The sequence below is a fragment of the Scyliorhinus canicula genome, chromosome 13, assembly GCF_902713615.1.
Source record: "Scyliorhinus canicula chromosome 13, sScyCan1.1, whole genome shotgun sequence".
NCBI lineage: Eukaryota > Metazoa > Chordata > Chondrichthyes > Carcharhiniformes > Scyliorhinidae > Scyliorhinus > Scyliorhinus canicula.
Genome location: NC_052158.1, coordinates 25,869,143 through 25,895,182, shown reverse-complemented (window position 1 = coordinate 25,895,182; position 26,040 = coordinate 25,869,143). Strand labels below are relative to the sequence as shown.

Sequence of the window (26,040 nt, the reverse complement as noted above, 5' to 3'; positions counted from 1 at the left end):
TCCTTGTACAGAAATATGAGCCTGATACAGTTTAAGGTTGTACACAGGCGGCATGTGAGTCGGGCAAGAATGAATGGGTTCTTCCAGGTGATGGCAGATGAGTGTGAGAAGTGTGGACGGGGACCAGCAAATCAGGGGCACATGTTCTGGGTTTGTGAAAAATTGGAGAGATTCTGGCGGGTGTGTTTGCGGCCCATGCTAGGATAATAGGGGAGGAGGTGGACCCGGACCCTTTGTTGGCGATATTTGGGGTTTCAGAGAAGCCGGAGGAGAAAGGTCGATGTTGTGGCCTCCGCCTCTCTGATTTCCCGACGATGAAAAAGGGGAAAGACTGTATAAACTGTGCAGTTGATTGTTGGAAGTATATTTTCTGGGGTGTTTATATGTTTTTTAATAATAAGTTTAGAGTGCCATTTCATTTTTTCCAATTAAAGGGCAATTTAGCGTGGCCAATCCACCTATCCAGCACATCTTTGGATTGTGGCAGTGAAATGCACACAAACACGTGGAGAATGGAGAATGTGCAAACTGTACACGGACAGTGACCCAGTGCCGCGATCGAACCTCGGACCTTGGCGCCGTGAGAAAGAAGTGCTATTCACTGTGGCACCCTGCTGCCCTTTTATGTTCTTTTTTTGATATACATTTGTAATAAAGTACATTATGAAAAGAAGATGACATGGCCGGTTGAGAGAGCCTTGATAAAACATAAGGTACCCATGCTTCATTAATAGTGAAAGAGAGAAGCAAGCTGTGTACAACTTTTAAAAATGAAATGAAATGAAAATCGCTTATTGTCACAAGTAGGCTTCAAATGAAGTTACTGTGAAAAGCCCATGATCGCCATATTCCGGCGCCTGTTCGAGGAGGCCGGCACGGAAATTGAACCCTGCTGCTGGCCTGCCGTGGTCTGATTCAAAAGCCAGCCATTTAGCCCTGTGTTAAACCATCCCCGAGCACTAGTTCATCTTCAGTGCGATATTCTGCCCTGTTATAGGTATGTCACTTTAGGAAAGATGTGAGTATATTGGTGAGAGTGCAGAAAGATCGGTGAGAATGGTTCGGCGGTTGAGGACCGTCCGTTGCGAGGATGATAAATTGGAGACGTTGCGACCACCATTTTGCAGAAATAGAATTCGGAGAGGAGATTTGGTAGCGGTTTTGAAAATCATTCGAGGTTTGGGCAGGGTTGGCCGGGGAGAATTGTTTTTTAAAATAAATTTAGTGTACCCAATTCATATTATCCAATTAAGGGACAATTTTTCGTGTTCAATCCACCTACCTTGCACATCTTTGTGTTGTGGGGGCGAAATCCAGGCAAACACAGGACGTGCAAATTCCACACCGACAGTGACCCAGAGCCGGGATCGAACCTGGGGCCTTGGCGCCGTGAGGCTGGTGCTACCACTTCGTCACTGTGCTGCCCTTGCTTGGGTTAATTGTTTGCACTCGTGCGAGGATCGAGAAGGAGAGCTCTCAGATTTGAAAGGAGTGGGAAAATAGGAACAAAATGGCATAAGGATAAAACGTCTTCACGCAGCGAGGGGCTGAGAATATACTGCCCGAGCGTAGGCAGGTTCTGGAGAAGTATACAAAGGGAATTGAACTGTTACCGGAAAGGGAAGAGTGTGCAGGATTACGGGGATGATTCAGGGGAGATTGACAAGAAGTGAACTGGTCATTCGCAGAGCCGGCGTAAACACAAAGGATGGAATGGCTTCCTTCTGACCTGCAATAATTCTGTTATGATACTATGTACATAACCAGGCGATGAGCACTTTTTCTAGATCACAACTCAGAAAATTCTCCACGGTAATTATGTTAACAGTGCTTTGGTTCACGCATGGTAAGTTGATCCTTTATTTTAAGTCAACGGTTTAAAAACCACATCGAGTATTTATCATCATATTTAATTGTAAGTCGAACAACACGTTTTCTAAACGGAGTTTAAGAAATTTCCTCACCCGCATCTTTCAGTTGAGCGATAAGTTTCCCAATTTCTGAAATCAGACATGTGTAAGAGCATGGGTTTGCTGTACGGCAGAAGCTCTAAACCTCACGACGTTAACGTTACTGATGCCATAATAATACATAGGCTATTGATTTATTTTAAGCAGTTATCCAAATTGGAGTTTGGCTGACTTTCACATCCTCAAAGGAAATGATGCGGAGCGAAAAAAAGGCCACCTACTTGCTTCAGCCAGTTAGTGAAACCACTTGGGAGAAATCCATACCCGATTCTGTCGAATTCCTGGAGTGTGGAGATGCAGTTACAAACTGGTGTTGCACAATCGCCGAAGTCATGGACCGATTCTTTGCACTGATTTCACAAACATACCACATAGTGCATGAATACATATCTAGTTGGATGATTCCTGTAATTGGGTGTTCAAATTCCAAATGTGGGAAGAATGATTTAACTTTTGGCCGTTAGTGGAAATGGCCGATCCCAAATTAACCGCCCGTTTATCACAGATGATTTTCTTTGCAATTGATCTGAGTCGATATGAAAACCAGACATTACGCTGAAGACACGACCAATTGATATCACGAGTTTAGCACCATCGCCCAAACAGTAACATTTTGTTCCATTACTATCATATTTAATTTTGGAAGATAAACTTCATGTTTTCATTCAGAGACAAAACGCCAATAAAAACCCATTCATAAAAATGTTTTCATTCAGAGCAAAACCTTTCTTAAACTTGTGTATGGTGGAAATGCGCGATAATGCTTTAACGCCACATGGAAACACTCCAGACAATACTTCGAAATGCAAAAAAAAGATATGCAAGCAGCTCTATTATTCAGACTATTCAGATTCTACTATTCAGACTATTCAGATTATACAGAATTAAGGATAATATTGAAGCAGGAAAGCAGGCAGTTCCTGTCACACTTGCACTGCTGACCCAGATGTTAGGGGCTCCGGTTTCTCGAATTGAGACACATCTGAAGGCGTTATTTGATAGATGGACTCTAAATTGCCCGGCGAAAATTAGGCTTTGTTCATCCTGGTATAAGTAAATGTTATAAAGCCTGGTATGTGTTAATTACTGCCAAACAACCACATCGGTTCAATGAAGAGTGCAGGAAAGCATGCCAGGAGCAACATCAAGCATACCACAAAAACGAGGTGTCAATCTGGTGAAGCTACAATACAGGATGCTTGCATGCCAAACAGCATAAGCAGTAAGTAATAGACAGAGCTAGACCATTCAACGCATCAGATCTATGTTCTGTAGTCCTGCCACATCCTGCCCTGAATAGCGGTGGACAATCAAACAACTCACTGGAGGAGGAGGCGCCACAAAAATCCCCATCCTCAACGATGGTGTAACCCAGCACATAAATGCAAACTACAAGGTTGAGGCATTCACAACAGTGTTCAGTCAGAAGTGCTGAGTGGATGATCTATCCCTGTCTCTTCTGGTGGTGCCCAGCATCACAGATATCATTCTTCAGCCAATACGATTCACTCTGTCTGATGTCAAGCAACGGCAGAACCCAATGAATACTGTAAAGTCAGTTTGGTTTAGGCCAGGTTCATTCAGCTCCGAATCTCATCACATCCTTGGTTCAAACGTGAACAAAAGAGCTGAATGCCAGCCGTGAGCCGAGAGTGACTGCCCTTAACATCAAGGCACATTTTACTGAATAGTATCAAGAAGCCTTAGCTCAACTGGAGTCATTGGGAATTAGGAGCAAATACTCTCAGCTGGTTGGTGTCATACCTAGCACAGAACGGAATGGTTGTGGTAGTGGCAGGCCGGTCAATGCAGCTCCAGGACATCATGCAGGAGTTTCTCAGGGTAGTGTCCAAGGTTCAATCTTCAACTGCTTAATTAATGAGCTCCCTTCGATCATAAGGTCAGAAGTGGGGACGTTTGAGGATGACTGCACAATGTTCAGCACTATTTGCGTCACTCCTCAGACAATGAAGCAGCCCTCGTTCAAATGCAGCAAGACCTAAATAATATCCAGGCTTGGGATGATAAGTGGTAAGTTACATTCGCGCCGGACAAGTGTCAGGCAACGACTGTCTACAAGAGAGGATCTAACCACCGCCCCTTGACATTCAGTGGCATTATCAGCTCTGAATACTCCACAATCAACATCCTAAGAGTTACCCTTGATCAAAAACTAAATTGGACCAGCCACAGTAATACTCTGGTCATGTCAAAGGCTAGGAATCCTACGGCGATTAAGTCACCCACTGCCCCCCACCCCCAGGCCTATGCACCATCTACAAGGAATGTCAGGAGTGTAATGGGAATACTCTCCACTTGCCTGGATGAGTGCAGCTCCAACACTGAAGAAGTTCGACATTATCCTGGACAAAGCAGCCCGCTTGTTTGCTCCCCCTTCCACAAACATTCAAACCCTTCACCACCGACGGACAATGGCAGCCGTGTATACTATGTACAAACTGCACTCACCAAAGGGTCCATTGGGCAGCACCTTCCAAATCCATGACCACTACCATCTAGAAGGAAAATAGCAGAGCTATCTGGTGTTATACGTCAGGGTTTAGAGAACCCCAAGGTATATCATGGAGTTCACCTAACCCACAACTTGTAATAGATTGTGGTATGGCGAGCACACGGCCCACTCTACAGGTGTGGTACAGCAGAAATGGAAAAGTATTTTTTTTAAAGCAAAACAATGTTTATTCTATGAACTAAAGTTAACTTTTTAAAAACAAACAGTGAGCATCTTAGCAGTAGATCTAAGATCATTAGATGAAATCATATACAGTGATCACTGACCAGTAAATTCAATGGTATGGTTAGAAATGCAATATGTGAAGGTTAGGAACAGTATGTATAGATGATGAGTCCTTTACCGATGTCTTTCACAAGCAGTTGTCTCACTGTAATACAATTAATCAAATTGATTTATTAGCTACTGTTGGCATTCTATGCACAGACTGCAGAAATATATTAAATGAATGATTCTAAAGTATAAGATCCATATTGCTATTTCGAAAATTGAAATTTAAAGCACGTTATGACATTGATTTTCGTCGATGTCTTTTAGAGATAAAAGTCCAGAGATTATCGCATGGGATCCAAACTGTCATCACATATTGGCAGGATTAACTTATTAAAAGTCATAGTAAAGTTCCATTAATTTTACTATCCGACAATATGTTACTGCTGGTAATGTCGCAGAGCAGATTTTCCCCTTCCTTGATCGGCCGAAAGAAGAAGCCCTCATTGCAAATTATAGGCGTTTTCTGTTCATAATCTTATGGCTTGAAATGGCAAAGAATAAAAGGATTGGAATCCCAGCGGTTGTAGCCTAAATAGCTACCTCACATTTGAAATGAATATTTACGCATTATCTTACTTCGTCGTTGTCTCTTTTGTGTTACATTGATTATACATCTAACCTTTCTGATGTTTGAGCCGTTTGCTAAAACTGTTTATTGTTCAAGAAGGAAGGAGTACGTCAATAGAAATGCATATGCCTGAGTGTGATTAACAGTGGATCTCCCATTGTAATAAGCCGACTTAAAACTGCAAATATAGCTGCAAAATAAAATTGTCATCCAGATATCCGATAATGCAGAAAGGGCTGTCACAGGCACTGTGTCTTTAGGGGTCATCAGAGCATATGACGGTTGATCATAAATAGGGCCACCTCATCCAACGACCCAAATCCATTAATACAAGTACTCGGAATGCTTTAAAACGCACACCTGACTGCGCCTCCTTTCAAGATGGCCCCGGAAAATTTCACGAATTAAAGCTGGAGTCTCAGCATATATTAGCTGAAGTCGCTATAATTGCACAGCTTGCATTCTAATAATACTGTTTATCCTTCTCAAAATGCAGGAACGAATGTTGTGGGAGCTTGATAAAATTTGGAGGTTTAAACAGTTCTTACTGCTCGCTTGAAGAAGTTTTTTGCATTCTGTTAAGGGAGAATGTAGAAAAAGAGCACAGTAGGTAATTATGTATATAATATTAATCGTCGTTTCAACGATAATACCAGATCGATGAGGAATCAACAGATATGAAATACTTGCCAAGATTCTTGACAAATCCTAAGAAGTGTTGCCGGAAGTCACATGTCTCTTATTTTGCTGAATTTGTAACAGAACTCTGAGATGTTGGTCTCTACGATGACGGTCAATAAACACAGGGGTTGTTACTGACTTTTTTAATGCTTAATTTGTTTGAAACGTAATTGAAATCGATTTGGCTTTATGGATTCAGAAATTAGTCATGCGGCAATGCATTCTTGTTTTAACACGCCGTGTGAAAGAGTTCCTCAGGGAAATGGCGGCTCCTGGTTTTGTACTCGAACCATCAGTAATGTCGCTTGGAATGAAACCTGCGATCCATATATTCCACGCCAGTTTCCCACCTTGCCCTTTCGGTCAAACATTCTTTCATGCCAGCATGTTGACCCTTTTCGCCTGTCTTAGAGGCAGTAGATACAGGGCAGTAAAAAAATGAAGGAATATGTGATTCATAGCATGAATGGTGAGGAAAGTTGAGATTCCAAGAGGATCACATATTGGCAACAAAACCAGTTGAGTTAGTGCTGTTGCATGTTTTGCTTAATATACTTTCATGACTCGGACCAGACCCACCCTGAGCAAAGTTTCCACAATTTGGATAAAAGCAAAAATGCAAAACAGTAGAAAATCTTTAACTTGTCAGGCAAAGGACGAATGTTCTCTACTCTAACTTGCTAGGCCAAGCAATAGAAAATTGAATTCAGTGGAATCACCTTGCATTAATCTCAGCACAATAAGCACGTTAACCAACGCATATATGTGAGAATAAAACCCTGTTTGCTAGAAAAATGATCAATTATTGATCTCGATAAATGGGTAAAACCGACCTTCCACGAGTGAGCATACTAATGTGGTAAACAGATTAGTTATTTTGGGCGTCTTAAATCGATAGCTTGAGTTAACGAAACCGCCTTCGGAAGGGCAGCATTGAATGATGCACTGGCTGCCTGTTGGCATGTGAGTCTTTTTCATTATTTCTACGCAAGGATTCCTGCTGCTACAGCTGCTGCTTGTAATTCCTATTAGTAGATCGGCTGTGGTGGTGTATCACAGTCGTCGGTCTTGCGTCCTCGACTGTGGCTTGTCTACAGTTGCTCTGTGGGGGTCAGGCAAGGATTAACTTGTTTCAGAAGAATCAAGTCAGGAATTCTTCTTGTGAATAGTACAAAATCGCTTCATTATGTTGATAGTAAATGATATGCTCCGGAAATTTGTTTATCAGACCTTCATTGGAATGGAAAAATTGACAACTGGAATTTCGTCTCATGAAGCTATTTTGCACTGCTGCCTATTTCGATGTAATTTCCCAGTTGAATGCAATAAATGCGAATTTGAAAATAATGTCCAGAGATTATTCCAGTATTCTTTAGTGGAAAGGGTCGCCAGCGAAATGGAAAATCGTTAAATTGCCGCAAAACTCTTCCCCTTTCTGCAGTTATTTTGGCAGAATCTCAGGAATATTTCCCAAAGCGATAATTAGAATGATGGCGGTTGCGTGGTGGAAATATCAGCGACTGCCTGATACAAGCGACGGAAGAATGAATTCGTCCAAACGAATTTAGATAACGGCTAATATGTTCTTCAATATGATAGCACGGTAACCAATTAGGATGGTAATTTACGTCATTCACTAACAAAGCAATGGAATGAGATGGTCAACAAATTGGTAAAGAAAGACAAAATAAATCAAAAATGTTGAATCAGTTCATATCAGTTTAGGGCAGCACGGTAGCACAAGTGGATAGCACTGTGGCTTCACAGCGCCAGGGTCCCAGGTTCGATTCCCTGCTGGTCACTGTCTGTGCGGATCTGCACGTTCTCCCCGTGTCTGCGTGGGTTTCCTCCGGGTGCTCCGGTTTCCTCCCACAGTCCAAAGACATGCAGGTTAGGTAGATTGGCCATGATAAATTGCCCTTAATGACCAAAGGAGTTGGGAGCGGTTGTTGGGTCATGGGGATGGGGTGGAAGTGAGGGCTTAAGTGGGTCGGTGCAGACTCGATGGGCCGGATGGCCTCCTTTTGTACTGTTTGTTCTATGTAAATAACTTTTCTGTCTCTTTAATACTTAAATACCCCTTAAATTGAAAAACGTCTTGTCGTAAACATTATATTTTTCAAAACAGGTTTCAAGATAAACAATAGAATGATATGGGGCGTGGTTCTAAGGGAGATTGAAATATCTGAAGTTGAAATGATCTGTCCCGTAAATTATAGAATAACGAAACAAAGGGAGTCTCCCATGCAGATTAGGTGGTCTATTGGGCAATACTTCAAACTTGACTGGAGGCTCTTTGCCTCTCAGCGACCACCTTTTATTATTACACGCTTCTATTGGCTCTCAAGTTCCCTCAATAGCAACAAAGCTATCTCCACATGTGAGCAAATAAACAATAGAAGACCCTAAGTGTTTACCTATGTATTCTTGATCTTGGTCATCTGTGATCAGACAGAAAATGAAATATTTAATCTTGTTGAACTGTATATATAAATTTTACTGAACGATATATATAGATACATACGGATACGCACATTTCCCAGATTATTATTCTCATGTGTAATAAAAAATACTCTGAACGGTGGAAATTTGAAATGAACACAGACAATTCTGTTCAGGGTTTCCGGTGGTGATATGAAGGAGTAAGTCTCACATTTGGTGGCTCCGGCTCGGACGGACTTTGGAGCATGTTGAGGAGGACGAAAAGGGCTTGCAAAGGCAGAAACAGACGAATGGAGAAGACTTGGGCTGAAGCTGCGGCGGGTGGAAGCATGGCGGAGGACCGGACCTCTGGCTTGTCGACCCAGCAGTCAACGGAGCAGCTGATGTAAGTTATCCAGGAGGGCTTCGCCAAGCAGAAACTGGATTGCTTGGACCCGATTAAAGGGTCAATTGACCGGCTGGAGCTTAGATTGGATGCCCAATATCGGGCGATCCAGAAATAGAGAGGGTGCGGGCTGACCAGGAGGAACATCACCCTGCGTTAGAGTTGGAGGTGTGGATGCTGGGAGATCAGCTGAAAAGGCTCCTGGAGAAGGTAGAGGACCTAGAGAATAGATCCCACCAGCAGAACTAGAGAATTGTCGGGCTCCCGGAGGGGTCCGATGGAACGGACGCTGGGGCATACATAGCGGACATGTTTGAGAAGCTTCTGGGGGATGGGTCATTGTCCCGACCCTTGGAGGTGGACAGTGCTCACAGAGCACTCGCGACAAAGCTGAGAATGGTATACCCCCGAGGTCAATCATGGTGAGATTCCACAGGTACTTGGATAAGGAGCGCATTTTACAGTGGGCCAAGCAGACACAGAGCTGTAAATGGGCAACTGTATCCTGCGGATCTATCAGGACCTGAGTGTGGAGGTGGCCTGGAGAAGAGTGGGCTTTAAGCAGATCAGGTCGACCTTTTTAAGAAAAAGGCGAAGTTCGGACTGCTGTATACGGCCCGTTTCTGGGTCACATACGAGGAGCAACACGTTTATTCTGAGTCGACTGAGGAAGCGCTGGACTTCGCGAAAAGTAAAGGACTGGTGGTCGACTGAGAACTTTTGAACTTTGCTGCAACATTCTTGTTTAAAAAAGTTTGTTTTGTGGAAGCTATTTGTGATGCCTTCTGTATTGATTTGGGGCCAGTTGCAGAGCTGAATGAGTTAAAGTTTATGTTTGCACTGTTGGGGGATGGACGCGTGTTGGTTTACATGTTGGATCTCTTGCTTGATCTTTTCTTCGTTAGCTTTTTTTATTTCTTTTTTTTCTCTGTCGGGAAAATGTGTTGGGATTGTTTGCCATTGGAATATGTATGTATGAGCCAGGGATAGGGTGGTGAGGGAACAATAGGTGGGATACTTTCTGGCGCCGGAGGTGGGGGCCACCAAGCTAGCTGGGCGGGCTAGCTCACGGAAGCGCAGTGGGGGGTGAGCAGATGTTAGTTTTATCAAAGGGGTCAAATTATATTGTGTTGTTACGAGGAGGGGGAATGTTCTGCTGACGAGGGAGGGGCTTTTGCTAAGGGACAGAGAGAAGGTCGGGGCCGGAGCCTGCCAGGGGGCGGTCCGGTGGAGGCGCAGAGCACGGGCTGGACGCCGGCCCAAGAAGTTGGATGGCTGATCAGCGAAGGGCGGGGGGGGGGGGGGGGGCAATGATCCTCAAAACTAGGTTACTGACCTGGACTGTACAAGGGCTAGATGGGCTGGACAGGAGGGCACGCATGTAAGCGTATTTGAGAGGACTGAAGGTGGACTTGGTAATGCTGCAGGATACACACCTTAGAGGAGCTGACCTGATTAGATTGAGGAAAGGGCACAGAAGGTTGGGTGAGTAAATTTGCAGACGACACTAAAGTCGGTGGAGTTGTAGACAGTGTGGAAGGATGGTGCAGGTTACAGAGGGACATAGATAAGCTGCAGAGCTGGGCTGAGAGGTGGCAAATGGAGTTTAACGTAGAGAAGTGTGAGGTGATTCACTTTGGAAAGTGAATGGTCCCGGGGGTGGTCCCGGTGGATTGGAAATTAGCAAACGTGACACCACTGTTTAAAAAAGGAGGTAGGCAGAAAGCAGGAAATTATAGGCCAGTGAGTTTAACTTCGGTAATAGGGAAGATGCTGGAATCTATCATCAAGGAAGAAATTGCGAGGCATCTGGATAGAAATTGTCCCATTGGGCAGACGCAGCATGGGTTCGTAAAAGGCAGGTCGTGCCTAACTAATTTAGTGGAATTTTTTGAGGACATTACCAGTGCAGTAGATAACGGGGAGCCGATGGATGTGGTATATCTGGATTTCCAGAAAGCCTTTGACAAGGTGCCACACAAAAGGTTGCTGCATAAGATAAAGATGCATGGCATTAAGGGTAAAGTAGTAGCATGGATAGAGGATTGGTTAATTAATAGGAAGCAAAGAGTTGGGATAAATGGGTGTTTCTCTGGTTGGCAATCAGTAGCTAGTGGTGTCCCTCAGGGATCCGTGTTGGGCCCACAATTGTTCACAATTTACATTGATGATTTGGAGTTGGGGACCAAGGGCAATGTGTCCAAGTTTGCAGATGACACTAAGATGAGTGGTAAAGCGAAAAGTGCAGAGGATACTGGAAGTCTGCAGAGGGATTTGGATAGGTTAAGTGAATGGGCTCGGGTCTGGCAGATGGAATACAATGTTGACAAATGTGAGGTTATGCATTTTGGTAGGAATAACAGCAAACGGGATTATTATTTAAACGATAAAATATTAAAGCATGCCGCTGTTCAGAGAGACTTGGGTGTGCTAGTGCATGAGTCACAGAAGGTTGGTTTACAAGTGCAACAGGTGATTAAGAAGGCAAATGGAATGTTGTCCTTCATTGCTAGAGGGATGGAGTTTAAGACTAGGGAGGTTATGTTGCAATTGTATAAGGTGTTAGTGCGGCCACACCTGGAGTATTGTGTTCAGTTTTGGTCTCCTTACTTGAGAAAGGACGTACTGGCGCTGGAGGGTGTGCAGAGGAGATTCACTAGGTTAATCCCAGAGCTGAAGGGGTTGGATTATGAGGAGAGGTTGAGTAGACTGGGACTGTACTCGTTGGAATTTAGAAGGATGAGGGGGGATCTTATAGAAACATTTAAAATTATGAAGGGAATAGATAGGATAGATGCGGGCAGGTTGTTTCCACTGGCGGGTGACAGCAGAACTAGGGGGCATAGCCTCAAAATAAGGGGAAGTAGATTTAGAACTGAGTTTAGGAGGAACTTCTTCACCCAAAGGGTTGTGAATCTATGGAATTCCTTGCCCAGTGAAGCAGTTGAGGCTCCTTCATTACATGTTTTTAAGGTAAAGATAGATCGTTTTTTGAAGAATAAAGGGATTAAGGGTTATGGTGTTCGGGCCGGAAAGTGGAGCTGAGTCCACAAAAGATCAGCCATGATCTCATTGAATGGCGGAGCAGGCTCGAGGGGCCAGATGGCCTACTCCTGCTCCTATTTCTTATGTTCTTATGTTCTTATGTTCTTATGAAAGAAAAACAGGAATGCGGAATATTTGGCTAATGGTAAAATTCTTGGCAGTGTGGATGAGCAGAGGGATCTCGGTGTCCATGTACATAGATCCCTGAAAGTTGCCACCCAGGCTGATAGGGTTGTGAAGAAGGCCTATGGTGTGTTGACCTTTATTGGTAGAGGGATTGAGTTCCGGAGCCATGAGGTCATGTTGCAGCTGTACAAAACTCTGGTATGGCCGCATTTGGAGTATTGCGTACAGTTCTGGTCGCCTCATTTTAGGAAGGACGTGGAAGCTTTGGAACGGGTGCAGAGGAGATTTACCAGGATGTTGCCTGGTATGGAGGGAAAATCTTATGAGGAAAGGCTGATGGACTTGAGGTTGTTTTCGTTAGAGAGAAGAAGGTTAAGAGGTGACATAATAGAGGCATACAAAATGATCAGAGGGTTAGATAGGGTGGACAGTGAGAGCCTTCTCCCGCGGATGGAGGTGGCTAGCACGAGGGGACATAGCCTTAAATTGAGGGGTAATAGATATAGGACAGAGGTAGGTTTTTATGCAAAGAGTGGTGAGGCCGTGGAATGACCTACCTGCAACAGTAGTGAACTCGCCAACATTGAGGGCATTTAAAAGTTTATTGGATAAGCATATGGATGATAATGGCATAGTGTAGGTTAGATGGCCTTTAGTTTTTGACTTCCCATGTCGGTGCAACATCGTGGGCCGAGGGGCCTGTACTGCGCTGTATCGTTCTATGTTCTATGTTCTATGAAAGGTTGGGTCAGTCAGGTCTTTCACTCGGGTCTAGGTTCGAAGACTAGAGAGGTCCCAATCCTTATCAACGAGCGGGTGGTGTTTGAGGCGGGTGGAATAATTTCGGATGTGGGAGGTTGGTATATTATGGTCAGTGGGAAATTTGAGGTGGTGCATGTGGTACTAGTAAATGTGTATGCGCCAAATTGGGATGATGTGGAGTTCATAAACCGGAGCCTGGGGAAGATACCGGACATGGACTCACATAAGTCGGCCATGGGAGGGGACGTCAACACAGTTATTGACCCTGGTTGAGACTGGTCCAGCTCAAAAACGGGCAGGGTGCCAGCAATGGCAAAGGAACTGAAAGGGTTCATGGAGCATGTGGGGTGAGGGTTGTGGATTCATGGAGATTTGGGCAGCCGAGGGTGAAGGCGTTCTCCTTTTACTCACACGTGCATAAAGTGTACTCCCGGATCGATTTCTTTATTTTGAGCAGGGTTTAACTGACGGGGGTGGTGGACATGAGGTACTCAGCGATCACAATCTCAGACCATGCTGCGCACTCGGTTGACCTACAGTCTAGTAAAGACAGTAACCAAGGCCCCCACTGGATCAGACGTGGGCTTTTTAGCTGACGAGGAGGTGTGCGTGCGGCTGTGGAAATGTATTCAGAACTACCTGGAAGTCAACGACACGGGGAAACTTTTGGCAGCAGTGGTCTGGGAAGCACTGAAGGCGGTGGTTAGAGGGGAGCTGATCTCGATGCGGGCCCACAGGGAGAAGGTAGACAGGCAGAGATGGACCGAATGGTAAAGGAGATCCTACAGATCGATAGGAGGTAAGCGGAGCCCCAGAGGCAGGACCTTTAAGGGAACGGCGGAGGCTACAGGCGGTGTTCTGCTTGTTAACCACAGGGAGGGCAGTGGAGCAGCTGAGAAAGGCGAGGGGGGGGGGGGGTGATCTATGAGCATGCGGAGAAGGCCAGCACAATGCTTGCACAGCAGCTTAGAAAGAGGGAGGCAGCCAGGGAGATGGGGAAAGTAAATTACGGAGACGGGAACCGGGTGGGATACTCAGCAGGGGTGAATAAGGCATTTAAGGAGTTTTATAGTAGGCTCTACGGGTCGGAATTCCCAACGGGACCAGACGTGATGAAGCATTTCCTATGGTGGCTGAACTTTCTGAAGGTGGACTGTTAGAATGGCTGGGGGCCTCGATTGAGTTGGAAGAGATAGCGGAGAGTCTGATGGCTATGCAGTCGGGTAAAGCCCCAGGGCCGGACGGGTACCCAGTGGAGTTCTGTAAAAAAGTACTTTGGGATATTGGGACCATTGTTGATGAGGACACTCAATGAGGCAAGGGGGAGAGGGGTGCTGCCCCCGACGATGTCACAGGCCACGATTTCGCTGATCCTGAAGTGGGACAAGAACCCGGAGCTGTGTGGGTCCTGCAGGTCGATATCCCTATTGAATGTGGACGCCAAATTGCTTGCCCAAATTTTGTCCTCCAGGATCGAGGATTGTGTTCCGGCCGTTATTGGGGAGGACAAGACGGGGTTTGTTAAGGAATGCAATTGGTGGCCAATATAAGAAGGGTATTAAACGTGATCATGATGCCCCCGGAAGGTAGGGAGGAGGAGACAGTGGTCGCAATGGACGCAGAGAAGGCCTTTGATCCAGTAGAATGAAAATATCTGTGGGAGGTGCTGGGACTGTTCGGATTTGGGCGGGGCTTTATTGACTGGGTCAGGTTGCTATTTCAGGTGCCTGTAGCGAACGTACGGCCGAATAGGACAACATCGGACTATTTTAGGCTGCATCGGGCGATGAGACAGGGATGCCCCCTCTCCCAATTGTTGTTCGCGTTAGCCATAGAGTTGCTGACAATTCTACTGAGAGCATCAAGGGGCTGGAAGCGGCTGGTCCTGCAAGGGTGGTGGGGCGGGGGAGGGGAGGGGGGCGGTGGAGCACAGTCTTGCTTTACGTGGACTACCTGCTAATGTATCTATCGGACATTGGACCCAACAGAGGGGATGGAAGAAATCATGAGAATTCTGGGGGAATTTGGCCGATTTTCGGGCTATAATGGAAATATGGGGAAAAGTGAGATGTTTGCGTTCCAGGCAAGGGAACAGGAGAGACGATTTGGGGAGCTGCCGTTTAGAGTAGTGGGGGGAGCTTTATATATCCAGGCATCCAGCTAGTGCACAAATTAAATCACGCCCGACACTAGACCAAATGAAGAACGATTTTCGGACATGGGACGTGCTCCCGGTGTCACTAGCTGGTAGGGTGCAGACGGTGAAGATGACTGCCCTCCCGAGATTCCTGTTTGTATTTCAGTGTCTCCCCACCTTTATTCCGTGGTTCATTTTTAAACCAGTCAACAAAAGTGATCACTGGCTTTGTCTGGGCGGGCAACACCCTGCCAGTAAGGAAGGTGATGCTTGAACGGAGCCGGGGAACGTTTGGGCTAGCTGCCAAACCTTAGTCACTACTCTTGGACGGCGAATCTCGCCATGATCAGGGTGGGTGGTGGGGGGGAGAGTGGGCATGGGAGCGTATGGAGGCGGCTTCATGCAAGGGCACCAGTTTGGGGGCTGTAGCCACCTGGGGTGACCACTGCCCAACACAAAATGGAAGATTGCAAGCAATGCAGGGAAATTGGACATGTTGTAAAAGCAAGCAGCTTGCAAATCCCTTGTATATTCAAACGACTGCAGAAACCAGTTTTGACTGCTGCAGAAACCAGACAGCACTGTGAAAAGAAACCAGTTAACATACTAATGAGGCGATACCGGGCGATCCCCAGGCACAATGGAAGCAAGTTAAACACAAATCGATACATTGAATGGAAGGGCAGACTTTTCGGCGCCAAAGAAGCCCAAAACAATAAGGACCAAGAACCGCCCCAGTGATCGAGGTACTGCCCCGTTATTGGGGAATTCAAATCAATCGATTGGGAAGAGACCCAATCGATTGCGAGAGTATAGAGGGTCCGTCCAGGTGGGCGCAAGACCCCAAGAGGAGTATAAGACAGAGATCGCGACCCCAGCTCTCTCTCTCTGCCAGCCTCTCCTTGACCAACCAGCCCTCGCAGCAGAACACCGTTGCAGTAGAAGAACCTTGAGGAGGAGAGGTCTAGACAGCAGCCACCAACAAGTAAGTGTCACAACGCACGCTACGAGAGTAGACACTCCTGACCCCCTTTAGTCCATAACTACTGGAAGCCTCCGGACCCAGGACAAAGGTAGAGGCCGTTGTTCCCTGATCCGGCAGTCCCCTTATCCATATACGTATTTGGCCTATTAGTGGTAGGATTAGCCTAGTCTTATAGTTTTATATGCATGATTAGTAGATTACTGTAATATAATAAACGTGTCTTGTTTGAACTTACTAACTGGTGTATGGATTTATTGCTTTGAACTTGAACTTGAAACTTGTGGCGGTATCTTAACAATACCTGGCGACTCCAAAGCTAAGGAACGAAACAGAGCCAAATTGAGTGTTAAGCACACTCACCCAGAACGAGCAACAGGGCGTTGGTAACGGCGCCTCTGCCGGGTACCAGCCCTGCGGTGGTGGCGGCCCTGAGAGTCTGGGGGCAATGGTGGAGACATGTGGGAGCAGAGGGAGCATCGGGTTTGTCTCCAATCTGTAGTAATCGCCGGTTTGCCCCGGGAAGATGTATGGGGGTTCAGGAGATGGCAGAGAGCAGGGACTGAGAGGATGGGGGATATGTTTATAGAGCGACGCTTTCTGAGTTTGAGGGCGCTGGAGGAGAAGTTTGGATATGCGAGGGGAAACAAATTATGGTACCTGCAGGTGTGGAGCTTCCTATGTAGACAGGTTTCAACTTTCCCGCTCCTCCCATCAAGGGGGATACAGGACAGGGTAGTTTCCAGAGGGTGGGTGGTAGAAGGGAGTGTCTCTGACATTTACAAGGAACTTATTGCATCAGACGCAGACTGAGGAGCTGAAGTGCAAGTGGGAGGAGGAATTGGGAGGAGAGATCGAAGATCGTCACTGGGTGGACTCGTTGAGTAGAGTCAACGCGTCCAAAACATATGCCAGGCTCAGCCTGATACAATTCAAAGTCGTTCACCGGGCTCACATGACAGTGGCCCGGATGAGCAGATTCTTTGGGGTGGAAGACAGGTGTGCAAAGTCTGCTGGAAGGCAGCGAACCATGTCCATATGTTCTGGTCATACCCGAAGCTGAGGGGATTTTGGCAGGGATTTGCAGATGTCATGTCCACGGTGTTAAAAACAGGGGTGGTGCTGAGTCCAGAGGTGGTGATTTTTGTGGTGTCAGAAGATCTGGGAATTCAGGTGGAGAAAGAGGCAGACGTTATGGCCTTTGCTTCACTTGTAGCCCGGAGACGGATATTATTAGCATGAAGGGACACTAAGCTTCTGAAGTCGGAGACCTGGCTCTCTGACATGGCTAGCTTTCCCTGTTTGGAGAAAATCAAGTTCGCCATGAGAGGGTCAATGTTAGGTTTCATTAACTTCTTTGCGGACAATTAATCGTCAGCAGGGCGGAAGGGGGGGGGGGGGTCAGTTTAACTTAGCGTAGAGGGTTAATAAAGGTGTGACCTGTAAGGGAGGAATCTATATGTCTATAGATTCATGTACATTGTTTCTTTTATTGTTGTTGTAAAACCAAAAATACCTCAATAAAATGTTAATTAAAAAATAAAAATTCTGTTCAGAGTCATAGCTCCTCGAAGCGTTAACACTATTTCTTTCTCCACAACTGTTTCCGGACCTCTTGAATAATTCCAGCGGTTTCTGTCAATATTGTTTGTCAAACGAAAATCAAAACATGTCACTTCATGTTGCAATTTTTTTTTGATCTTTAAAGCGATTCAAACTATTTATGGAACCGAAGGCATCAGAAGTGCGCATTTGTTTGTCCTTCTAAACCTTCCCAAAGGAGATATTCGCTCGTGTAAGAACAACAGGAAATGTATTTGACATCAATTTCCTCGTAACCAAGTCACTACCGACAACCCATTTGCAACACTTGGACTGAGAATATCCAAATGAAAAGAATTGTGGTTTGGCATATTTGATGGGGGCATTATCATATACACGAGACTCAAAAATGTAGAAATTCGTATTTGACATTAGTGCAGAGTCGCGCTCTTGGACACGCGCTCGTTTGACGCCCTCCGGATATTCAATTCAGGTGACTGCATGAATATCGGATTCGACGAATAACAGGAGCCAGTTTTGAAATGCTAAGGCGAAATGGCAGTGCAAAGATTTGCAGATTAGGTGGGGATGCGGGGTTAGGGAGGGGTAGTAGGCCAAGGTAGCGAGTTCTTTCAGAGGGTCGGTGCAGACTCGATGGGGCGAATGGCTTCCCTCTGCATTGTCGGGTTTCTATAGATTCTATAGCGTTCCTATATGTCAGATTATGGGCGTCAGCAGCGCTGTGATTTTGTTGACGGTATTTGAGTTGGGAAGAAAACCATCATGGATCACATAAAGGAACGCGAATTGCCAAGTGTACATTGTGCACAGTATGGCCATCCCCAAGAGATCCTGCATGAGGAGTGATACTGAACCATTCATTTATAGGGCTGAACTCTGTTTGGAAATCGGTGAAAATAATTGCAACTTTAGGCTCTCGATTCTCGATCAAAGCCTCTGTACTGCAGGTGGTGTTTAGCTGGATTGCTCCCATCTGTAATGAAGAGATCGCTATTTGTTCTGCACTTTACCGTTAAGTAATTATTCTAGCACGTTATATCCAGCATCAGATTATGCGGAATAGTGAGACGCGTTTGGTCGTTAACTACGATTAGTGGCATTTAAACCATAATGGAAATTGTTATTGCCACATCGTAAAAACATTCCACCACATGCATGAAACATGAATCTGTATTGGATCAATGGACCTTGAAAGATTATGAATATGGAAAACTAAACATTCCTTCCCATGACAAAACCATATCCGACTGGAGGCATTAATCAGCTGCACTGATTTTCTGCCGACGTTCACATATAAACCAACTGAGGACCTGGCATTCGCAAGATAATTCAGATACGCAATGGATTGAAAAGGGATCACCTCAGAGAAACATAGAAAGCAGGAGCAGGAGGAGACCATTCGGCCCATCGAGCCTGCTCCGCCATTCTTTATGATCATTGCTGATCATCAAGTTGAATACCCTGATCCCGCCTTCTCCCCACATCATTTCATTTCTCAATTAACAATCAAATAATGCAATCTCTGTTCTACCTGATGGTTTGCCTGAAGAGCCTGGAATGTAGAAGTAGTTATAAATCAGAATTAGCAGTGCGGGAATCTGACATACATAATTGCTAGATATATTTATTGCAATTGTAATTACTGATATATTGATGAGCCTCAGAGAAAGTGCCTTTTGTACACGTGCTGCCTGATTATCGATCCCATTGGGAGGCCAGGGAGCCCTGGTACCCAACAAAGTGCTAAAATATATAGAAACATAGGGGCATACGAATTAAGAAGAGAATTAGGTCATTCAGTTCCACAAACCTGAGCTGATATACATAATCAATCTGTATATGGCCTCAACGTCACATTCCGGTCTATCCGCCATGGCCTTTGATCCCATTGTTAATCACGAATACATTTCTATCTTCAAAACATGAACCAAAGTACCTGGCTCTCCTTCGTCTTGGCAACGGCGTTCAACAAACTGAGATCACGCTGAGAACAGGTATGCCTCATAATCACCGTCTCAAATGGAATGTCTTTTAGACGTTTACCATTCTACCTATTTCCGGCTCCCCCCATCCATGGAAATATTCTTTGAGCATCCACCCTGTCAAACCCATTCAGGATCATATATATTTTAATCGGATCACCTCTCATTAGTCTAAGCTTTAATGGATAAAGATCCATTCTTTCCAAGCGTTCTTCATAAGATAATACCCTCATGCCGCCTAATCAGTCGGGCGAAACTTTTCTTAACTGGTTTTAATACGACTATGCCCCATCTTAATTAAGGAGACTAAAACTATCCAGTGCACTTTCGATGTGGCCTTGCCAATGTAACTTTAGCAAAACAACGCTACGTAAATTCCATGCCATTTGCATAAACGGCATAATTCTATATGCCCCTTCGGTCACTTTCTGTCCTGCATACTAACATTCTGTGATGCATGTACCAGGGCACGAAGATGCCGTTGGATATCAGACGTATGTAAGCTCTCCCCATTCCGATAATATACTACTCTTCTATTTTTTCTGCGAAAGTGGACATATTTCACAGTAAATTACATGTTATTTTTTCCGTACCCACATAAACTGTCCACGTCCCTTTGCAGACTCCTTGGATTATCCGGTTTCCTCGCCATGTATTTTTCGGCGGTGGAGGCTTTCCCTCTTCCGCCGCTTGTCAGTGAGGTTTCCCATCGAAACCATCCCACGGCATCGGGAAACCTGCGGGCGATGGTGCATTGTCAGCGGGGAATATGAATCCCGATGTCCGAAGAATAGTTTCACCTTTTCCATTGGTAGAGCACCCACGCCCGCGGGTTTCCGGCACTTGGGGTGGTTTCAATGGGAGGTTAGAATCCCAGTGCCGGTGAACCATGAACCGCCGAGAAACACGTGGCTCGGGACCTGCAGAATTCCTCCCATGTTCCTTTCACAAGTTGCTTTTTGACTCATCTTCGTGGCATCAGAAAATTTGACAACGAGAAATTGCTTCATTTCATCCAATCAATCAACGTAGACTATAAAGTAGTCGTTGCGCACTGTGGTAATACTTTCAATGCATCTTGTCATCAGGAAAATGGCCAGAGTTTGCCTAATCTGTTTCCTGTCAGTGATCCAACCTTTTATCCCTGTCATCTTATTATCCCCTACTCCATGTGCTCTCATTATGTGCATTACCATTTGATACGACACCTTGTCAAATGCCTTCTGCAATTCTATGTATACCACATCCACGTATCTCCCTTTGTCCACGTTGCTTGTTGCTTCCTCAAATAACGCGCGAATAAATTAGCCAAACACCTTACCCATTGCACGAAATAACGCGGACTCTACCTGCATGCAAGTGTCCAATAGATTACAACATTATCCCCATTCCAGATATTAAGCTGACTAGCCTGTAATTTCTCGTTTTGTGTCATTCTTCTTCAATTCGCTATTAATCAATCTACCGGGACCTTCCCAGGTGGGACAATTTGAAACGTGAAACACACGAATCTACGATCTGAGCAGCCACTTCCTTTAAAATCCTAGGGTTAAGTCCATCAGTTTGACCAATTTTGTTTAATTTTCTGAGCACCCTTTCCCTTGCAGTTGTACCTGTATTGAGATCCTTTCTCATTTTCATCTCCTGGCGCACAATTATTTCTGGGATGTTATTTTTATCCTCCAAAATGAATCCGGATGTACAATATTCTCTTATTTTCCATTCTTATTTTCCACAACCCACTGTCCGAAGTACCGTGACTGTTTCTTTCCCACTGGAATGTACATTTAATAGGCCTTATGAATATCTCCTGAAATGTTTTGCAAAATATCTCTATTGATCTTTCCCGAACACTATTTCCCAGTTCTCTTTGACTAGCTCTGTATTCATGCCTCGATGTTTGCTCTTATTTATGTTGGAAAGTCTGGGACCCGCTTTTCTCTCTCAAACTAAATGCGCAATTCAATCATGTTATGATCGTTGTTTCAGAATGGCGTGTGCATTATGTGGTCCTAAGTTAAAACTCGTTCGCTGCACATTGACAGATGTATTTTCTCTCCTCTCTGGCTGTCTGCCGAACGTGCTCACCAAAGAAACCGTCATGAAAATGTCGATAAACTCGTTTTGCAGGATTCCCTCGACAATCTGAATAGTCCACTCGATATTCAAATGACTGATGATAATCGGCGTATATATTTCAACACCCCCGTCCCATTATATCTTCTGTTCACCTCATTCTGCTATTAGGGGCATATAAATGTCTGCCACAAATTGCTTTTCCAGCTTGATCCTTAGACCTGAAGGAATCGCTCTCTCGTGGGCGAATTCCACGCTTAGAAACAGAACAAACAGCCAGAACCATCCAAAATATATGCAGGACAATTTTCGATTGGAAGTTTGAACTTTCCAGAAATTGTGGTGCATTCCTTATCGGTGAAACGGGGGGCAGGCGCTCCATCAAATACATTGGTCGAGAGCTTGAATTCTGCGGACAATTGAATTTTGGCCGAAGAAGTGTTCCGTGAGATTGGAGGTACGTCCTGTCTGCAGACCGGAACCTCTGTATGCATAGACTCATTAGTAAAGAAACGATATAATTGACTTGAAACCAGTTCAGAGAAAGCTCATCACTGATTCCTGGGATGAAGGGATTATTTTATCAGGAACGTTTGAATCTGACAGTTTAGAAGAAAGAGGAGTGATAGTTTGGAAACATCATTAAAAAAATAAATAAATTAGAGTACCCAATTCATTTTATCCAATTAAGGGGCAATTTAGCGTGGCCAATCCACCTACCATGCACATATTTTGGGTTGTGGGGGTGAAACCCTCGCAAACACGGGGAGAATGTACAAACTCCACACGGGCAGTGACCCAGAGCTGGGATCGAACCTGGGACATCGGCGCCATGAGGCAACCGTGCTAACCCACTGCACCACCGTGCTGCCCGTTCGAAACATATAAGACGTTACAATGGAATTGCAACCACTATCAGGTCAGCCATGATATTTACAATGCTGGATAAGAGTTGAACGATGGAAGAGTCTACTCTTGCTTTAAATTCCATTTCACAGGTTCGCAGCTGGCAATTAATTCTGGAAACCATCATTGCGGTTCAGAAATAGCTGCTTCGACAGTATTAAAAGGATCTGAGCGATAAATGATCATTATCAACACAATTAAAAACTTGAGGTGCTGGCGCATTTGAAAATGAAATGAAAATCGCTTATTGTCACGAGTAGGCTTCAATGAAGTTACTGTGAAAAGCCCCTAGTCGCCATATTCCGGCGCCTGTCCGGGGAGGCTGGTACGGGAATCGAACCGTGCTGCTGGCCTGCTTGGTCTGCTTTAAAAGCCAGCGATTTAGCCCAGTGAGGTAAACCAGCCCCGTGAGCATTAAATATTCCGAAATATAGTGTGTCACCTGTTCCACCCAGTTTATCTCTACACTCTTTAAGTTCTGTAAAAGAGAAGACAGTATAAACGCAGAAGGTTAAATTGTTGTTTGTAGTTCACGAATATACAAGTTACTGAAAATGACATCTGGAATTAACACTGTGTGCAAAACAACTCGACTACTTTATGTCCATGAAGCGCATTACTTAATCAAGCAGAGGCCTATTTCTTTATTTTTATAAATGTTTTTATTGGGTTTTTGTACAAAGTATTTTGAACAAAATATTTACCGTTATGTACACAGGATAAGAGACACACACGCACATATATATAGAAGAGAAGGGCACTCTCAAACATACCAAAGAAAATAAAATAGTAAATAATAAAAAAATACAATAAAAAATAAAATAGCAGTGGCCTATTTCTAACGTGAAATACATTTCATCGTGCAGTTGTAATTTTCAGAACAGGTGTAATGATCCAGTATATTATTGACCTTTAAAAATTGGCATTAAACAGTCTATGAACATGACCTCTGAAAATCACGGGACCATTACTAGTCTGACCATCAGACAGCCTGAATCACAAACAAAATACCAAATTACACATGGTCATTTAAATAATCTTGGGAATTCACACATTCCTTCGTCTGAAAATGGATTATTATCAGAAGATCTACAGAAGTCCAACCAGCCTGTGTTTCTGTTCTGTGTGGAACAAATGAGAACATCGAAACTTAACTTTTGTAACTCAGACCTCTATCAATTCTACCCACCTCCCTTTGTATTAAGATGGTTTCCTTCATTAAAACTGAGAAGGATGAATCTCAAGTGTGAAATAATGCCTCCCTTTGTTTGGAAACATTGTCTTTGAACATGTGGAGATAACACGACGAGGAAAGCATTCTGCTAACAACTTATAAAATTCAACAAGAATCTGCATGCACGTCGAGAACTCACAGGACGCCCTAGAACTAGCTGCATTCATTAAAACAGCCATGGTAAGAAATCGCAATACGACGAAAATGGAAGATGCTGTCAGAGCGAAGGTCTCCTTTCAGCATTGTCCATCTTTGCGTTCAGTTGAGAACCAAGCTACAGCAAATTAGATGACAAGCGACCTCGCAGCTTGTTGAGAATTAATCACTTTACAAAACACTGGCTTGGACTATTATCAACTTTATTCAGCAAGCTACAGGTCCGGCATGAAACACACAGAGACCATTACAAGCTGTAACAAAATTTCACATGTATAAGCATCTAATACGTGTTCGTGGAAGCGCTTGTGTGAGATGAATGAGTGAATCCCGGCGTTATTTCTGGGTGAGTGGGTGATAACAAATAACCTTCTTTATTTTAATAGTCATGAAAAGCTTCCTTCTGGAATTAAATTGCGACACTCAATCTGAGGGTAAAAAAGAAAACGCCTCTTGCACAGAAACATATAATCATGGGCAGTAATACAATATGTTCCGTAGTATATGCAAACCTTGAAAAAATGTTGTAATCCATCTGTTCTGTGGACCGTACAATTTTGTATTTATTATTTAAAATGTTCGTGATGACCGTCTTAATGAGTTTATTGAATTTATGTGAATTCTTAAGAGTTGCATTGTGCTCACGACCTTTTTTTATTTGACACGTAATAGTTTTAAGAGTTCTTGCACACGATATTAAAATATAGAGCGTAAAATAATGCTGAGGCTGTAAATGTTGTTGGGTATGAGAAGACCCTGGATTGATTTTCATACTGTAGTCTGTGGAAAAAAGCAGATGGGCAAACGTAAACTTGATGTGGAGTTAACAGGATATTTTGGAATAGTTTCTTAGAACAATAGGTTCTGGAGCCAACCAGAGGACAGGCTACACTGGAACCTGTATTGTTGAACGAGACGGGATGAATTAAAGATCTGTTAGGAATTGAAGAAAAGTATGATTAAAAATGAAGCTGGGATAAAATAAAGTAATGAGAAGGGATAAAAAGGGATTTGTAATTGCAGCCGCCTGCCATGTTATTTTGATATGCGAGTTAGCACACCAGTGGGGGAAAAGAAACAACGGTTTACCTATGTGACTAGGGGCGAAATAATGGAGCAGAGGAGACGTTACTTCAAACTGGGGAGATAACGGAATTGGTACTTCTGTGCTCAAAGCTAGTGTATGGTGGTAACATCAAGGGGATAGTTTATCTTTGTCGATTCTGTCTTTCCCTGTTAAAATCTGCAATACTTCGATCAGATCACGCCTTTGCCTTCTAAATACTGGCGAAAATAGGTCTAATTTGAGTAATCTCTCCTCGTAACAACCCTGCAATCTAGGGATTGATGGTATCAAATTTAAAGAAACTTATTTTAAAGAAAATAATTGCACAAAGACTGCTGGCAGGCCAGTAGATATAAATAAGAGCACAACATGATTAAAAGAGTGGAGAGGAGGAAAAACTAACAGTGCGAAAGAAAGGCAGCTGGAAATATGCAAAAGATATTAAGATTTGTTTGTGGATAATTATTAAAGAAAAGAATAAACATAAGGAACGCATGTCTGGAAAGTAATAATAGAAAACAAGAAGATAGCAGATTAATTTCTCAAACATTTTGCATCGATCTTCATTATAGAAAATACGAGAAACATCCCAGAAATAGCTGCAAATCGGAAACTGGAAGGGAGGGAGGAATTTACGAAAATTATAATCACGAGGCAATTTGTACTGAGCGAAATGTCAGAACTGCGGACTGATAAGTTCTCTGGTCCTGATGGACTTCATCCTGGGGTACTCACCTGAGTAAGGAGCTGCCGTCCGAAAGCGGCTGATTCGAAACAAGCCTGCAGGACTTTAACCTGATGCTGTAAGATTTCTTACTGTCCCCACTCCAGTCCAACGCCGGCATCTCCACATCAGGTATTGAAGTAAGCGGTCAGTGAGACAGTTGGCGCATTGGGTTTAATTTTTCAAACATTCTAGATTTGGGAAAATCCATTATTTGGAAAGTAGCAAACGCATCTCCTTTATTCAAAAAGGAAAGGAGACAGGAAGCAGCAGGCTGCCGGCCATTTAGCTCAGAACCTGTCATTGGGGAAATGTGAAAATGCAATACTAAAGACGTTATAGCATGGAACTTCGATAAATTCAATGTCGCCCAGCAAAATCAACTTGTTATCCAAGGGAAATTACATCGAACCAATTGATTGGAATGCC

The 26,040-nt window shown here is 44.2% G+C and overlaps 1 protein-coding gene across 1 annotated transcript in view; it reads right to left on the bottom strand.

The window, feature by feature from the left end:
- The window catches only part of LOC119975530 (zinc-binding protein A33-like), a 556,168-nt gene that overhangs the window by 260,090 nt on the left and 270,038 nt on the right, over positions 1-26,040 (bottom strand). The window contains exons 48-53 of the mRNA XM_038815321.1: positions 22,874-22,909; positions 18,999-19,019; positions 8,443-8,466; positions 5,893-5,919; positions 4,847-4,873; positions 1,965-2,000 (exon numbers count right to left, since the gene is read on the bottom strand). Coding sequence (XP_038671249.1) covers positions 1,965-2,000; positions 4,847-4,873; positions 5,893-5,919; positions 8,443-8,466; positions 18,999-19,019; positions 22,874-22,909 — 171 coding nt within the window. The remainder of the gene's footprint in view (positions 1-1,964; positions 2,001-4,846; positions 4,874-5,892; positions 5,920-8,442; positions 8,467-18,998; positions 19,020-22,873; positions 22,910-26,040) is intronic.